The sequence below is a fragment of the Hyperoodon ampullatus genome (genome assembly GCF_949752795.1).
Source record: "Hyperoodon ampullatus genome assembly, chromosome: 20".
NCBI lineage: Eukaryota > Metazoa > Chordata > Mammalia > Artiodactyla > Ziphiidae > Hyperoodon > Hyperoodon ampullatus.
In genome coordinates this window covers 20079429-20098322 of record NC_136933.1, presented here as the reverse complement: position 1 = coordinate 20098322, position 18894 = coordinate 20079429, and the positions used below count along the sequence as shown (strand labels likewise).

The 18894-nt window shown below is 38.7% G+C and overlaps 1 protein-coding gene across 1 annotated transcript in view; it reads left to right on the top strand.

The window, feature by feature from the left end:
* ASAH1 (N-acylsphingosine amidohydrolase 1) overlaps positions 1–18894 on the top strand; it is a gene marked incomplete at its 5' end in the record, with an annotated part of 40881 nt that overhangs the window by 13165 nt on the left and 8822 nt on the right. Inside the window, 6 exon segments of the mRNA XM_079726588.1 lie at positions 2646–2692; positions 10710–10800; positions 11210–11296; positions 15161–15239; positions 17930–18004; positions 18835–18880. Coding sequence (XP_079582714.1) covers positions 2646–2692; positions 10710–10800; positions 11210–11296; positions 15161–15239; positions 17930–18004; positions 18835–18880 — 425 coding nt within the window.

The window sequence follows — 18894 nt, the reverse complement described above, 5'->3', positions numbered from 1 at the left end:
ATCCCGGAGAGGTTCCTGGCTCAGAGTAGCATTTATTCTGGAGAGTAAGAGTAATAAATGAGGATGAAAAGAGTTTAGCTGAGGGGCAGCAAACAGAAAATAACCCCCACCCCAACCTCTGCATAGAAAACTGCATGTACTATTATAGCTAAGCAGAAGACGAAACCCACACACTCTCTTTCCCTCTTCTCTCTTTTTTTCACACATACATACCACCTCAAAGGGTTTTTCCTTGACAGAAACTGAAGAGATCATCTAGCAAGAGCAAGGGCAACTTGTATGGGTGTTAGTACCCTGAGTGGTGGTTGGCAAACTACAGCCTGGCACCTGGTTTTTAAAAGTCTGCGAGTGAGGGATGGTTTTTATGTCTTTTAAAAGTTGGGGGGAAATTCAAAAGAAGATTAATATTTTGTAACATGTCGAAATTTTGTAAAATTCACACGTCAGGGTCCATAAACTGAGTTGTATTGGAGCACAGCTACACTTGTTTGTTTGCATTTTGTCTGGCTGCTTCAGCACTACGGCAGTTGGGTTGTTGCAGCAGAGCCTGAATGCAGTGTGCTCGTGGCTTTCACTGCTGCTCTGCACACTTCAGATGACGCTTATGCAATTATAACTCAACTGCATTTTAAGTGCCGCATGTATCAATGCACCATGTTATTTTTAATCTTTAAGAAAATTACTAGTCTAAGCCTATCACATCAAAACAAGAAAAGAAGAGAAAAGTGGACTTCCGACGTGCTCTGCAGGCCAAGCCGAGTAGGGATTATCTTGTTAATTAGCTGGCAAAGCATTTTGTTTATTACACAGTGACGCTAGAGTTGTGCTAAAAGAATACAGTGTATGTTGACATTACGAGACCGAGCAGTCATCACAGTATTCCCAACTCCTAGGGAAAGAAGTGGTTAGAAAAACAAGATCTAGAGTATCTCATCACAGCAGAATTTATTTACGCATTTTACAAAGTAAAATGAGGCTGCAGCCAAAGTAAGTCTCCAAGTAGCTTATTTGTTAGCAAAGCAAGAAAAGCCATTTGCCAAAGATGAGTTGATGAAATCACATTTGCTTGTAGAAGTTGAAGAAATGTGTCCTGAGAAAATTTGTTTCACACTGTTAGCTTTTAGCCGAGAACAGTTGCCTGGGACTTTGGCAGCAACATCAACATCAATTAAAGAACAAAGCAAATGATTCCTAGTTGTTTTTCTTGACTCTTGATACTGATCAGTTATCAATATTGATTAGAGCATCTGATGCCAAGTTTGAGACTAAAGAATTAGTCTCTATGAATAGTCTGCATAAAACAACAACAGGCAGGGATGTTTTCAAAGAAGTTGAGAATTGAGTAATTCAGAAAGACCTGAAGTGGAATCTGCCATGATGTGTAACAGTTGACAGTGGTAAAAATTTGTGTGGAGCAAAAAAAAGCTTAGTTGGACAAATGTACAAAACTTCTGAAAATGCAAGATGTTTAAAGCTTGTGGTTATTAAATATATTGTTGATTGCCAGGTACTTTGTGGACAGTACTTAAATCGATCATTCTGTTATTATTCAACCATGAAGTTCTTTTGTTCTCATAGATTTTCACTTGAGTGAATTTTGTAAGAAATAGATGCTAAATATCCTGACTACCCCTACCACTTAACAGTTAGATAGGTTGGCAGCAGTGAAGTTCTACTACAACTTTTGAGCTCAAGGCTGAGACTGAAATTTTTCTGAATAAGAAGAACCACCCTCAGTCACTATTATTGAACACTGAATGGCTTTGGAAATTAGCTTTTGATAATTTGATACTGAATTATCAAATTGATATTATTTAATATCTAATATTTTATATTCTAATATGTAGAAACAGAATTTAAATGCTAATGATTAAATTATCCTTTGATAATTTAAGTTTACACTTGATGCTGTTATTTAATGAGGTCAACCTAAAATTACAAGGCAAAACAGTACTTATATGGGAAACATACTGTAGTATTTTGACAACAATTAGTGTTTGAATCTCAGGTAATGTCAAGCTACCTTATACACTCCCCATACAATCAAAAGTTAAAACAGGATGTGAGATCTCATTCCCACACAAATTTGCTGCAGATATATTTTCTGAGCTCAAACTACAGTTCTAGTAGTTTCCTTCCCTACTTCGCCTTCCTCTTATTGTGGATTTATACTTCTTAAAAAAATTTTTTTTTTTCTTTTACAATATTGAGTCTCCAGCAGAAAGGAGATGAACATGCCTTGGCATCTTGAACTAGTAATAAAAGAATGATAAATCACTGTGGGGTATCTCAGTTCCCCCACCATGGATTGAATCCGAGACACAGCAGTGAACACCGGGAACCCTAACCACTGGGCCACCAGGGATCTCTGTCCATCTACGTTCTTATATTTTCTCTTTACTCAATATATTTGCAGTAGAAAAGGGAAATTACAATACCTGGCAAATAGTGCAAATTGCATTGAGTGAAAATACACTTAGGTTTGAGATTTTAGAAGTTTTCAGAGGAGGAAAAGACTTTTAAGAGGCATTGAAATGGTCTAAAGTGGCAGATCATACTTGATTTTGTCTTCACAAGCTTTAACTGTTTTTGCAGATTGCCTACTCAGTTTGTTTTTCTGAAACTTAATTGTCTTTGTATTTTAGTGGACAGAAGACTGCAGAAAATCAACCTATCCTCCCTCTGGACCAACGTGAGTAAACATCAGATGATCAAGACTCACTCTGACCTTTGTGGAGACTTTTCTCCATGTGATGATCTCATAATAGTAATGACAGTGAATAAAAACTTAAGTCATGTCTTCTTCTATCCTGAGACAAATTTTTCTTCCCTCAGGTTTGTGTATTATGCATTTGGCTAAGACTTTGAACAAATATGAAAATACCCCATGATGAAAATGTCCATTTCTAGCCTTTTGAAATCATAGGAGAAAAAAAAGGATTTCCATTCTCCACTAAATTCTTCTACCTACCCCTGAGTATTTTTCTCATCGTGACAAATGCAGAGGTGACCTGTGATTTTCTGTGGTGCCTGAGTATAAACTACTGGATCATACTGAAACAAAAAAATGTAGGGTCTCATGTGAAACATTAAAAAATTAACCCTGGCATGATAATCAAAGCTATTGAGGACAAAACAGGATTGGAAAACATAGGGATGGGCCAATATCATGTTTTAGTGTGTTTACATTAATATTTTTAGTTTAGGGTTTTGGCCTTTTCAGATCCTATGTGGCTAAATAAGACTGTGGAAAAGACATAAAAACAGCTCACTGGCCCAGAGGGTAAAGAATGTGAAAAAGAAGGAAGAGGTGTGTCGGGAAGGGTAACCGTACTATCCCTGCTCTTCCCTCTTGCTAAAAGCCTGCTGCAGGGAAGGGAAGGCAGAGTACGTACAACTTTAACCAGTAATATCAAGGTGACATTTCAGTTTTTATGGCACTTCAAGTATATATATATATTGTGCTACACTTGTCTGAATTATGTTTTCTAAATAACCTCTGTCCTAGATACAGTGAAACCATAATAAACTAAATTCTTTGTATTTACTCACCTTTCTATATAGAAAGAAGCAAATATTTGGCAGGAAGTATTTAGAAGTTACCAGTTTCTATGTTGCTATGAAGCCAGTTCACACTCCAGCCCTCTCTCATGGCTCGGTCTCTGAGGCTCTTCCTTTTCATCACCGCTGGCATTGTATTGATCTTCACTGCCTTATTCATTGCGAGTGTCGCTTAGCTGCTCTCTCTGCCCCAATTCATTGAACATTTACTGAGTACCTGCCACATTTAAGGCTTTTTTGTCCCTACTCTCTTTTATGTGCAGGTGTCAGTGAATTGATTGCCCTGCAAACTGTCCCTGCTTGGGCATTTAACTGGTTCCACGTTAGCATGTGTGTGTGTGTGCATGCGCACACATACACACATATGCAAATAAACATTTTTCTTATATTTACACATCTACATAATATAAATACGTTTGCCCCAGTATTTCTGCTGGATTCCTTCCTACCTCACTGGCTTGTTCGCAAGACGAAAGTCCTTAGCTCTGCTCTGATCTTTGTCCTCTGTGAACTATAAATGGATGTTGAGGACTCGGAGAGAAGTGTGGTATTCATGTACCTTTGAATGACAACACATCCTCCTATACCTTTTTAAAATTTTTTTTAAAATTTTTAGCTGTGTTGGGTCTTCGTTGCTGCCTATGGGCTTTATCTAGTTGCGGCAAGCGGGGGCTACTTTTCGTTGTGGTGCACGGGCTTCTCATTGCAGTAGCTTCTCCTGTTGCAGAGCGCGGGCTCTAGGCGAGCGGGCTTCAGTAGTTGCAGCTCACAGGCTCGGTAGTTGTGGCACATGGGCTTAGTTGCTCCATGGCATGTGGGACCTTCGCAGACCAGGGATCGAACCCATGTCCCCTGCATTGGCAGGCAGATTCTTAACCACTGCACCACCAGGAAGTCCCTTCTGTACCTTTAAGACCATCCTTTTTAATCAAGTGCACAGATTCTGGAGGTATGCATTGGCAGTTGTGAGGGAGGAGAGAAACACCTGTTTATCCAGCCTGACCAGTCAAATCAGTGCTGGAGGTCAAGGGACTGACAACAAGGGCACTGCTGTATCCAACTGAATCCGATTATCATTTCTTTTCTACTGCTCACTGGTGTTTAGCATCTGCTGTCTTATTTGTGTACCTGTGTGTGTTGTGTCACTTGGACTAGTTGCCAAGCTACCAGGTGGGTTCAGTCAATGATTATTGTTGCTTGTGATGACCTAGGCACAGGAAATGCTAAGTTTCAAAAATAATTTCATGATGTTTATTGTTCAGAGTAAAGGAGGAAAATATTCTATAGTGATCACTACTGATTAAATACCAATGCAGTGAGACTACTGAACCAAGATGGCGGAGTAGAAGGATGTGCTTTCACTCCCTCTTGTGAGAACACCAGAATAACAAATAACCTTACACCTAAAGGAACTAGAGAAAGAAGAACAAACAAAACCCAAAGTTAGCAGAAGGAAGAAATCATGAAGATCAGAGCAGAAATAAATGAAATAGAAACAAAGAAAACAATAGCAAAGATCAATAAAACTAAAAGCTGGTTCTTTGAAAAGATAAACAAAATTGATAAACCATTAGCCAGACTCATCAAGAAAAAGAGGGAGAGGACTCAAATCAATAAAATTAGAAATGAAAAAGGAGAAGTTACAACAGACACCACAGAAATGCAAAGCATCCTAAGAGACTACTATAAGCAACTCTATGCCTATAAAATGGACAACCTGGAAGAAATGGACAAATTCTTGGAAAGGCATAACCTTCCAAGACTGAACCAGGAAGAAATAGAAAATATGAACAGACCAATCACAAGTAATGAAATTGAAACTGTGATTAAAAATCTTCCAAGAAACAAAAGTCCAGGACCAGATGGCTTCACAGGTGAATTCTATCAAACATTTAGAGAAGAGCTAACACCCATCCTTCTCAAACTCTTCCAAAAAATTGCAGAGGAAGGAACACTCCCAAACTCATTCTATGAGGCCACCATCACCCTGATACCAAAACCAGACAAAACCAGATACTACAAAAAAAGAAAATTACAGACCAATATCACTGATGAATATAGATGCAAAAATCCTCAACAAAATACTAGCAAACAGAATCCAACAACACATTAAAAGGATCATACACCATGATCACGTGGGATTTATCCCAGGGATGCAAGGATTCTTCAATACACGCAAATCAATCAATGTGATACACCATATTAACAAATTGAAGAATAAAAACCATAGGATCATCTCAATAGATGCAGAAAAAGCTTTTGACAAAATTCAACACCAATTTATGATAAAAACTCTCCAGAAAGTGGGCATAGAGGGAACCTACCTCAACATAATAAAGATCATATATGACCAACCCACAGCAAACATCATTCTCAATGGTGAAAAACTGAAAGCATTTCCTCTACGATCCAGAACAAGACAAGGATGTCCACTCTCACCACTATTATTCAACATAGTTTTGGAAGTCCTAGCCATGACAATCAGAGAAGAAAAAGAAATAAAAGGAATACAAATTGGAAAAGAAGAAGTAAAACTATCACTGTTTGCAGATGACATGATACTGTACATAGAGACTCCTAAAGATGCCACCAGAAAACGACTAGAGCTAATCAATGAATTTGGTAAAGTAGCAGGATACAAAATCAGTGCACAGAAATCTCTTGCATTCCTATACACTAATGATGAAAAATCTGAAAGGAAGATTAAGGAAACACTCCCATTTACCATTGCAACAAAAAGAATAAAATACCTAGGAACAAACCTACTTAGGGAGACAAAAGACCTGTATGCAGAAAACTATAAGACAGGGATGAAAGAAATTAAAGATGATACCGACAGATGGAGAGCTATACCATGTCCTTGGATTGGAAGAATCAGTATTGTGAAAATGACCAAACTACCCAAAGCAATCTACAGATTCAATGCAATCCCTATCAAATTACCAATGGCAATTTTTAACGGAACTAGAAGAGAAAAATCTTAAAATTTGTATGGAGACACAAAAGACCCCACATAGCCAAAGCAGTCATGAGGGAAAACAATGGAGCTGGAGGAATCAGACTCCCTGACTTCAGTCTATACTACAAAGCTGTAGTAATCAAGACAATATGGTACTGGCACAAAAACAGAAACATAGATCAGTGGAACAAGATAGAAAGCCCAGAGATGAACCCACGCACCTATGGTCAACTAATCTGTGACAAAGGAGGCAAGGATATACAATGGAGAAAAGACAGGCTCTTCAATAAGTGGTGCTGGGAAAACTGGACAGCTACATGAAAAAGAATGAAATTAGAACACTCCCTAACACCATACACTAAAATAAACTCAAAATGGATTAAAGACCTCGATGTAAGACTGGGCACTATAAAACTCTTAGAGGAAAACATAGGAAGGACCCTCTTTGACATAAATCACAGCAAGATCTGTTTTGATCCACCTCCTAGAGTAATGGAAATAAAAACAAAAATAAACAAATGGGACCTGATGAAACTTCAAAGCTTTTGCACAGCACAGGAAACCATAGACAAGACAAAAAGACAACCCTCAGAATGGGAGAAAATATTTGCAAACGAATCAGCAGACAAAGGATTAATCTCCAAAATATATAAACAGCTCATGCAGCTCAACATTAAAAAAACAAGCAACCCAATCCAAAAATGGGCAGAAGACCTAAATAGACATTTCTCCAAAGAAGACATACAGATGGCCAAGAAGCACATGAAAAGCTGCTCAACATCACTAATAGAGAAATGTAAATCAAAACTACAATGAGGTATCACCTCACACCAGTTAGAATGGGCATCCTCAGAAAATCTACAAACAACAAATGCTGGAGTGGGTGTGGAGCAAAGGGAACCCTCTTGCACTGTTGGTGGGAATGTAAATTGATACAGCCACTATGGAGAACAGTATGGGGGTTCCTTCAAAAACTAAAAATAGGGCTTCCCTGGTGGCGCAGTTGTTGAGAGTCCGCCTGCCGATGCAGGGGACACAGGTTCGTGCCCCGGTCCGGTGAGATCCCACATGCTGCGGAGCAGCTAGGCCCGTGAGCCATTGCCGCTGAGCCTGCGTGTCCAGATCCTGTGCTCCACAACAGGAGAGGCCACAACAGTGAGAGGCCTGCGTACTGCAAAAACAAAAAAACAAAAAACTAAAAATAGAATTACCATATGATCCAGCAATCCCACTACTGGGCATATACCCCGAGAACACCATAATTCAAAAGGATACGTGCACCCCAGTGTTCATTTCAGCACTATTTACAATAACCAGGTCATGGAAGCAACGTAAATGTCCATCGACAGACAAGTGGATAAAGAAGTTGTGGTACATATATACAGTGGAGTATTACTCAGCCATGAAAAGGAACGAAATTGGGTCATTTGTTGAGACGTGGATGGATCTAGAGACTGTCATACAGAGGGAAGTAAGTCAGAAAGAGAAAAACAAATATAGTATATTAACGCATGTATGTGGAACCTAGAAAAATGGTACAGATGAACCGGTTTGTGGGGCAGAAGTTGAGACACAGATGTAGAGAACAAGCGTATGGACACCAAGGGGGGAAAGCCGCGGGGGGGTGGGGATGGTGTTGTGATGAATTGGGCGATTGGGATTGACATGTATACACTGATGTGTATAAAATTGTTGACTAATAAGAACCTGCTGTATAAAATAATAAAGTAAAATTCAAAAAAATAATAATAATACCAATGCTGTGGAACTTCCCTGGCAGTCCAGTGGTTAAGACTGTGAGCTCCCGATGCAGGGGGCACAGGTTCAGTTCTGGTTGGGGAACTAGTAAGATCCTGCGTGCTGCACAGCACAGCCTAAATAGATAAATAAATACTGATGCTGGTAAGTATTTTTTGCATATTTCTTGTAATCTTCACTGCTCTAATAAGGTAAATACTCTTTATTTCTCTAGGAAATTGAGGTGCAGATGTTAAATACTGAAATATTTTAGAAAAGTATTGATGAGAAGTGAAACATGGGATTATAGTTAGCAAAATCATAGTAAGCTTTAGCTATTAAAATAATTTTCTTAATCGGATTAATAACAGTTTTGTCAAAGAATTCTGATGAGTGGAGATTTTACTGTAGAGAGGCTTCTGGGGTCTTCCCATTCCCACTTAATCATAATCCTCTGCTGTAGTGAGTTTGTCCTCTTCATTTTTTCTTTGGAATCCTGTACTGAAAAAGCATCAGGAGTTTATCGCAGATATAGGGGCATGGTTTGGGTTTTGTTGGAATTTACGCGGGGAAAAGCAGCTGATTGGAGTTCATAGGTAGAACACGTATCTTATGACAGTGCCACCAACGTGCCTGCCTCCAGTGGGCCACTGATTTATCATTGCCACTAGACAAGGAAATCCAAATGCGTGCTGGCGGAGACGCGAGGGGGTTGTAGCCCTGCCATAACAGGAGGAACAGTCATTATTTTACTGAATTGTGGGACGGAATTTCACGTGTGAAATTATGGTTAGAAGCTGAATTCATTAGTTTTTATATAAAGCTTTTTTCTGGGATTTAAGTGTTACAGTATTTAATATAGATATCAGCTACTAAGGAAATGGGAGGTTGAAAGTGCTTTGAGAAAAACAAAATTCAGTCTTGTGATTTGGTTTAAATGTATGTTTCCAGAACTGCATGTGCTTTCCTTTTCTGTCTAAATCACAACGTGAGTGGCTTCTGGTTAACAGTTTCATAGAACCGTATACATACACCCAGGCCCCAAGCTCAGCAATGTGAATCAAATAATTATTCATGACTCTAGAAGTATAAATAGGACCGCAATTCTTGACTTTTAGGAACTAACTCATACTCCCTAACCCATCCCCGCTGTACACATAAGTCTGGATTTATGTCTGTATATTTAAGAGCCTGGTAACATTGTAGCACCCACCAGACCCCACCTTCTGCTTCTCTGGAGCAGGGCAGTAAGGGAGCAAATGCTGGCTACTTTTAGGCCACTTTAAGCTGATCAGTCACTGACTGGCACACCCTTAGAGGCTATTTCAGTTCAGTAACAAGTGCCAGAAGATAATGTTTCTGTGGCGACAGAGAATAGTTGTAGAGTTCATCCATCAGGAGTACGGCCCAACTCCACTGGTACGGGAGTGGATGTTGCTGTATCCTCATAGTAGAAATTGCTGTGTGTAAACTGAGGCGTAGGACTTTGGGGAATGGGTATGATCAAACAGTGCTTGGGCTTGGGCTTACGACAGAAGAATGAGAAGAGAGGAAGTACAGTAGGAAGAGTAGCATGACCGAGGGAATAGTGAAGTTTCTTGAAGCCAGTCATGGGAAGCTCATACACTGTGTTGCCACTCTGGGGGCTTAAAAAGTGACTGTACTGAAGCCAGCGCTGGAGTCAGTGATTTGACAGTAGTGTTAGTTTGTCTAAGAGGGAATTCTGAGACTGGGAAACCAACTGGGGAAGTGCCAAGAGCCTAGACTAAATCTTCTTAGAGATTTAGGAGGGAAAAAAGGGCAGATACTGTCTAGCAGTGATATTCAGGCTACATATGGCTCTTGAGTCAAAGTTGATTATTTTGCCTATCACCACGACACATTAACCTTCTAGAACATATAATTCTATTCTAGGATTTCTAAAATGACTTGTGATTGTATATACAACATAGGGCAGAAGCACTGGGTGGGAAATGAGCTTTTTTTGCAAGTTTTGGTTTGAGTACCAGTTTCTCTGTTGTTATTAAGAATATGTCTCTAGGGCTTCCCTGGTGGCGCAGTGGTTGAGAATCTGCCTGCTAATGCAGGGGACACGAGTTCGAGCCCTGGGCTGGGAGGATCCCACATGCCGCGGAGCGACTAGGCCCGTGAGCCACAACTACTGAGCCTGCACGTCTGGAGCCTGTGCTCCGCAACGAGAGGCCACGATAGTGAGAGGCCTGCGCACTGCGATGAAGAGTGGCCCCCGCTTGCCACAGCTAGAGAAAGCCCTCGCACAGAAACGAAGACCCAACACAGCAAAAATAAATAAATTAATAAACTCCTACCCCCAACATCTAAAAGAAAAAAAAAAAAAAGAATATGTGTCTAACATATCCATATAGTTGTAACTGTCTAACCATCATCAAAAAACTGCTTTTAACATTTCAAGATGATACACCTCTCATTACAGCTATAGGGGTCCGGTTCCGTGGTACACTATAAATCTCGATTTACCACCGTACAAAAGATGGCATGAATTGATGGTTGACAAGGCACCAGCGGTATGCTATGATTCTTAAATCTTTTGTTTCTGACTTTACTGGATATAATTGCATTTGAAAGAACACGTCATGATATTATGTACCAACTATTTTAAGAATCTGCTTTCCATGGTTCTCTGCCATTTACAATAAATGATAGTAGAGGAAAGATGTCATTTCTCTGTAGCATCTTGCTCTTTTTACTAGCCTTTGCCTTTGTTTCTTTATCTCATATCATATGCATCATCTAAATAGTTAATCAAATGTCATGTTAAAGATGTGTTTACATATACGTTTTTAAATAATACTCCTTTATTTAGCTGCATATGGGTAAGTCAAAAGGTCTATATTTGTTTTCATTATACCAGTATTAATCTTAAATGTCAACACTTTTTTATGTCTCTTACCAATTTTTAAATTTATTTTTCAGCTAAAAGTTATAGTGAATTCCCTGAAAAATATGATAAATGCATTTGAGCCAAGTGGAAAAATTGTGCAGTTAGTGGATCAAAAGTTGGTAAGAAATATTATTTCCTACAGTAAATGTTAAACACACACAGGTACACATATACACAGAAGAGTTCAGTAAAGGCTCTGTTATTTATTTAAAGGCATAATTTGGACAAGTTTGCTTTTATTCCAGACTACTGTCAAAACTTCAGAGGGACTTAAAATTCTGGGGCTTGGTAATATGACAGTAATAGGACATAAAATGGCAAATTTGGGCAGCTAGCTGCTCTTTAATGTTTTATAAAAGTATGAACTGTTCTACAGAGCATTGGGCAAATATCCATATTTCATCTGGGAGTACAGCATTTCCTTCTGTTATGTGTACTTAGCTTTGCAAGTTCACTATTGAAAATTTGGGTTTTTCTTAAAGTACTTTGCCTGAGCATGTCAAGACACTGAGAGATGTTCTAGATATGACCAAATGACATGCTCAGCCCAGCCCTGCCCCTCAGTAGCTGAGACCATTGAAACGCACTTGGGTTGTGTGTTTCGTGTCTTTGTGCGTTCACCAGACCATTTCATTTCTTGGTCATGCAGGAAGATTCCATTTCTCAGACCCTTTTTTTTTTTTTTTTTGCGATACACGGGCCTCACACTGTTGTGGCCTCTCCCGTTGCAGAGCACAGGCTCCAGACGCACAGGCTTAGCAGCCATGGCTCACGGGCCCAGCCGCTCCGCGGCATGTGGGATCTTCCCAGACCAGGGCACGAACCCGTGTCCCCTGCATCGGCAGGCGGACTCTCAACCACTGCGCCACCAGGGAAGCCCTCAGACCCTTTTTTTATTTAGATGAAACCAGTAGAAAATCTAGGGCCTGGCCCCTAGAACCCCCAGAGAGATCCTCATCATCCTCTTTCAGTCTTTGCTTTGGGGCCCTCACCAGCTGGCAGGGTGCAAAGGACTGGGGAGGAAACCAAGGCCCTAGGGTAGATGTTTTAACCTCAATAGTGATGACATGTGGGGCTGGATAATATTTTGTTGTGGGCAATGTCTGTGCATTGTAGGATGTTGAGCAGCATCCTTGGCCTCGACTCACTGGATGCCAGTAGCACCCCTTCAGTTGTGACAACCAAAAATGTCTCTAGACTTCACCAAATCTCCCCTGGGGGGAAAGCCATCCCTGGTTGAGAATCATTGTCCTAGAGGCTGGACGTTCCAGGCATACCATCCCTATGACACTTGTACCTGCCAACCACCAAACCTGTTATTCCTCATGTTTATGCTCTCAGAGCCTTTGATTAAGGCTATCCTTTATGTTCATACTCACCAGACTTGCCCAAAATACAAATGTTGGCAGAAGCAGTAGCAGAAGAGGCCCCCAGATGCCCCAGGTGCCCTAATCCCCCTAACCTGCATGTCCGCAGGGAGGGCAGCATGCAGAAGGCTTAGGTGCCCAGACTTCGCAGTCAGACATTAGGGGTTTTGTTTGTTCTTTAAACATTGCATTTTAAGGTTAGATCAGTCACACACTAGCTGTGTGTCCTTCGACCAGTTTCTTAACATATGCAACTTCAGATTTCTCACCAGGGAGAATTTACTAATAATACATATTTTATATGGTGGTTGTGAGGATTAAACGACTTACTGTATGTAAAGCCCAGTGCTTGCATGTACAAAATGGTAAACAACTGTTCAGTAAGTCATTTTCGTTTGTTAAATTGGCAAGAGTATTCCGCTTGTGCAATGCTTTGAATTCCTAGGCAGAAAAATGATTTGCCTAGTTAGATTACATTACATATAATTACCAAGTTGGTGAAAAATGAGACTTGCAAATCTTAAACACGTTATCTTAGCAAGAGGCTGTAAGCTTAATTCTTGATCTAATTGTTAGTGAACAGTTGCAGTTGAGAATAAACGTATATATGAATGGGTAAAGAAGTTGTGGCATATATATACATACAGTGGAATAATACTCAGCCATAAAAAAGAATGAAATCCTGCCACCTGCGACAACATGGAAAGACCTAGACGGTATTATACTAAGTGAAATAAGTCAGAGAAAGACAGATACTGTATGTTGTCACTTACATGTGGAATTTAAAAAACAAAACAAATGAACAAACGTTAAGAAAACAGAAACAGAGTCATACATACAGAGAATAAACAGGTAGTTGCCAGAGGGGAGAGGGGTTGCGGGGAGGAGAGGAACAGCTGAGGGAGATTAAGAGGTACAGACTTAAAGTTACAAAATAAAAGTCATGGGTGTAAAATGCACAGTGTGGGGAATATAATTAATAATAATAATTTAACGTCTTTTTATGGTGACAGATATAACTAGACTTGATCATTTTTAAATGTATAGAATATTGAATCACCGTGTTGTGACTGGGAACTAACATAGCGTTGTAGATCAATTATACTTCAAAAACAAAGTAACTCGTAGAAAAAGAGATCAGATTTGGGAAGGTGGATGGGATGAAGGTGGTCAAAAGGTACAAACTTCAGTTACAAGATAAATAAGTACTAGGGATGTAATGTACAGCATGATGATTGTAATTAACGCTGCTGTGTGTTACATATGAAAGTTGTTAAAGGAGAAAATCCCAAGAGTTCTCATCACAAGAAAAAAATTTGTTTCTTTTTTTTAAATTTTATATTTATTTGAGATGATGGATGTTCATTGAACTTATTTTGCTAATCACTTAATGACATATATAAATCAAACCATGCAAAAAAAAGTATGTATGTCCACCATTGAATTTGCTCATGTGTCCATTGTTTGCTAACAGGATGTCGTAATGCATCTCAGCCTAAGATTGGCCGTTAACCATGACAACTGTTCTGTGAATCACTAGAATACAGATTTGTTGCTATGAGTATGGGAAGGGAATAGTACATTAGTACCCCTCATCCTTGGGAGATACATTCCAAGACCCCCAGTGGATGCCTGAAACCATACATAGTACTGAACCCTGTGTGTACTTTGTTTTTTTCCTATAAATACATACGTATAAGTTTAATTTTTAAATTAGGCACAGGAGGAGATTAACAACAACTAATGATAAAATAGAACAATTAGTACAGTACAGCGTACGAAAAGTCATGTGAATGTGTCGTCTCTCTCAAGCTGTCGTACTGTCCTGTACTCACCCTTCTTCTTGTGACGATGTGAGATGATTAAATGTGAGGTGAATGAAGTGGGCATTGCGACGTACCATTAGGCTACTAGTGACCTGACCTGACTTCAGAAGGAGGAGCATCTGCTTCTGGTGATCCTGGATCATCAAGCCATGACAAAGCTGATGGTTGAATGTCAGGAGCAGACAGTGTCAGTGGTTGGGGACCCCAGGTGGGACAGGGTGGGATGGCAGGAGATTTCATCGTGCTACTCAGAATGGCGTGCAATTTAGCACTCATGAATTGTTTACTTCTGGGATTTTCCATTTAATATTTTTGGCCTGTGGTTGACCACGGGTAACTGAAACCTCAGACAGCAAAACCATGGTCAAGGAAGGACAGCAGTAATGAGGGTGTGATGCTAATGGCTAGAGGGCAAGTTTGAGCAGAGATGAGGAGTGCCTGTTGTGATGTTCCTGTATTGTGAGCCATGTTAGGACATCCAAGTGGAATTACTCCAGTTCATCTCTCTAGAGAATAGGGTGAACTATAAGACAGGAAGAAACAATCTGAGAATCATAGGTCTCTGCCTAGTACTTGAGATGAGTTTATGGGGTACACAAGCAAGAGTAATAGGGGCCCAATATTGAGTATTACGTAGAATCTTTTAGAAATACATGATGTGAAAGTGCCTTCAAAAGTAAGCTTTGATCATCTATTATGGCAGCAATAGCTAGTACAAATTATATGTAAAAGAACCAAATCTCAAAGCCACACTTTAGGCTGAATGACTGTTAGTGTATTTGTTTTTCAGCCTGGTCTACTTGGCAACTTCCCTGGGCCTTTCGAGGAGGAAATGAAGGGGATTGCAGCAGTTACTGAAATACCTTTAGGTAAAGTTCACTTGGCAGCTTTTAAAACATTGAATAAAGTACTTAAATTTTTTTTTATTGAGGTATGGTATACATACAATAAAGTGCACAGATCTTAAGTATACAGCGCAATAGAGTTTTTTAAATGCATACATGCATGTAATCACAACTCAGAACAAGTTACAGAAATAAATTCCAGCAATCCAGCATGCTCCATCCTGCACTTTCGTACAGTCCTGAGTCCCCTGTTAACCACTGTTCTGACTTCACTCTAGATTAATTTTGCCTCTTGAACGTCTTACAAATAGAGCCAAACAGTATGAACTGTTGTCTGGTTTCTTGCACTTATCATTATAGGTAGTAGGCTATTGTATGAATAGGATATTTGTTGTTTCCAGATTTGGGATATTAAGAATAAAGCAGTTATGAACACTCTTGTACATGTCCTTTGATGGGCATACGCACTCATTTCTCTGCGGTATGTCCTGGGTCATAGGGTAGCTATATGTTTAGCCTTGTACACTCTGCCAGCCAGTTTTCCAAAGTGATTGTACCCATTGACAGTCAACCTAGTACAAGAGTTTTCATTTTCTCCACTTGCTAATTCTGCACGTGATAGTCTCAGTCTTTTATTTGGTCCATTTTGTCGAGTGTGTTATATTCGCCCATTATTGTTTAATTTGCATTTCCCTGATGACTAATGAGATTGAACAGTTTTTTGACTTTTTCCTTTCTTCCTTGCTTTCTTCTTCCCTTCCTCCCTCCCTCCCTCCTTCCTTCATTGTGCTTGTTAAATCTAATGCCCATTTTTATTGGTTTGAAGGAATTCTTTATATGTATACTGATACAGGTCCTTTGTCAGATATATGTATGCCGGACATCTTCTCCCACACTGTAGCTTGCATTTATTTTCTTATTGGTGTCTTTTGATGAACAGAAATTCTTAATTTTAATGCAGTCCAATTTTTCAATTTTTTGATGGGTAGTGCTTTTTATGCCCATTTAAGTGATCTTTGCCTACCCCCAAACATATTCTTGTATGTTTTCTTCTGTATGTTTTTTGTTTACTTTTTACATATAGGCCCATTGTGTATCTTGAATTAACTTTTGCATATGATATGAGTTAGGGATCAAGGTTCAAGTTTTTTCCAATTGACAACACCGTTTATTAACAAGACTATCATTCCCTCAGTAAATTGCAGTGGTGCCTTTGATATAAATCACATGATTGCATGTATCTGATTCTATTTGGGGACTTTCCACCTAGTTTCATTTGTCTGTTTGTCTTTTCTTACACCAATACCATGCTACTGCAATTACTAAAGCTTTATAGTAAGTCTTAATATTAGGTAGTGTAAGTTTTCTAACTTTGTCTTTTTCTTTAAAATTCTCTTAGGATTTCTAGACCCTTTGCATTTCCACATAAATTTTAGAATCAACTTGACAAAAGAACCTACTGATATTTTCAGTGGGATTATAATACTGAGTTTTCCAAGCCACAAACTTGGTATATGAGATTTCAGCATTTATTTAGGTTATTGATTTCTCTGAGCAATATTTTTTATTTTCAGGGAAGAGGTCTTGCATATCATTCATTCATCAGATCCTTTGTTATATCATTTATCATATTCTTCATATTCATCATATCCTTAAGTATTGATGTTTTTAGAAGCTGTTTTTAAAATTTCCATTTCCAATTTATAGCACTTAATTTAATGGAAAAGACTTTTTCTGTCGCCCCAAAAGTTTTATTTTTAAGCCATCAAATCACTAGAGTTGTTATTTTAAGTAAACTCTGTATACCTTGATTTTACAAGAGATGACTGAGAATTTCTAAAAATCAATAGTATTTATCAACAAAAGTGGCTAGATTTTTTTTTCTTTAAAAAGATAATTAACATACTAGAAATATATTTTTTTCAGTCTATATGAGAAATGTCTTTAATTCCTTTATTATGTAAAGAACTCTAGCAAATGAATACCACGTATAAATATCTCAAGAGAAAAATGGATTGAGAAGATTAACAGATGAGTCATAATAAAATAAGAGTGGAATTTCACCAAAATAAAAATCAAATGGAAATAAAATAAACATTAGGGTCAGGAAATAACATATTAAGCTTAACATGTTAACATGAAATGGAACAGAGAAAAAGTGTGTTGTATACCTTCAAATTAAATGCTGAGTGGTATTATTATTGTACAGGTTAGGAAAAATGTTCAAAAATTAAAATGTTTTATGATGGAATTTCTTGATAAGCTCAGCACTTATTTTATTGTCTCTTTTCTCACCTTAGAAATATTAGTCACACTCTAAAAACCTGGGCAAAATACATTTTCAGCATCCAACCAAGACCCAGATGTATTAAATTATCATATTTGAGCCCTCCAAAGAAAACTAAAATGAAGCACATTGATGAAAAATGTGGACATTATGTTGCCATATAATTCCAACATGCCCAGATGTTCAGCTTGTCCAATAGCTGCTTCTCTGGGGACTCGTTTTATCTTGAATCTGCAGAGAGTACAGGCTACTGAGACACCTCCACCCAACCAGCCATTCAGACTCAATCAGACTGTCTGCGGACACTTACGTATGCTCAGGCAGAAACTCACATGGCGATGATATTTCAACCCTTTCTTAAAAAAGAATTTTCTAACAATGTCATGGTTCTATATATTGACCAAAAGTTTCCTGTCTTTTCTCATAGGAGAGATTATTTCATTCAATATTTTCTATGAATTTTTTACCATTTGTACTTCAATAATAACAGAAGACAAAGAAGGTAAATAAATGTGTGCTGAGGGAAGGTGGGTGGTACAAGGTACGAAGTAGAAGAAAAATCTTTAAATGAAATTAGAACTTGTAAAATACAGGCTTGCTATGTAAATACCATGTGCATGTTGCGTATGGTTTTATAGATCTTGGTAAGTTTTTGAAAGTGAATTGAAAGCTGTTCTTATTTTAAGACCACTGTAATGCCTATTAAAGTTTAATTCAGGTATGCAAAACTCTTGGAAGACGTGTTTCAGGATTATAAACATTCTTACTGTTCTTCATAGTCTACTTATACCCCTATTTATGATTTGATATAAGTACTCACAGGGGCAGGACAGACTTTCTCCCATCATTTTCCAGCCAAGGGACCCTGTGCTCACTTTTCCATGTTTTTCCTGACAAGTCCCCAGTGTACAAGGCACAGGATGATTTACCCTGATTCACTCTTATTTTTGACCTGTTCTCTGGGTATATGTAGGTGACGGTCCCTGAAGGGAAGCATGTTGTTAAGTTGCATTAGATGAGGCTGAGATAGCTGTGTCTGAGTAGGACCGTGTCATAGTGAACCACAAAATGACCACCTACCCTTGTCCCATATTCCAGTCTCAGTTCTCTGGAACCCTGTGCTCTCAGGTATTGTGGGGGAATCTGGCCAATGTGACAGGGACAGCAGTTTGATCTGTTACAGCCTATGATATTAGATGCTGCTTAATTCTTATTGTTGGATTGAACAGTTGGGAATATCATTTAACCAAAATTAAGTGTCCAGCTTTGGTTTAGAATCAATCATACTGTCATAATTGCTGTTACATGTCTCTTCTGCTTACTTTGAATTAGGTCATCTACTACATGCACGAAACATGGATTTTGGAGTATTTCTTGGGTAAGTAAAAAATG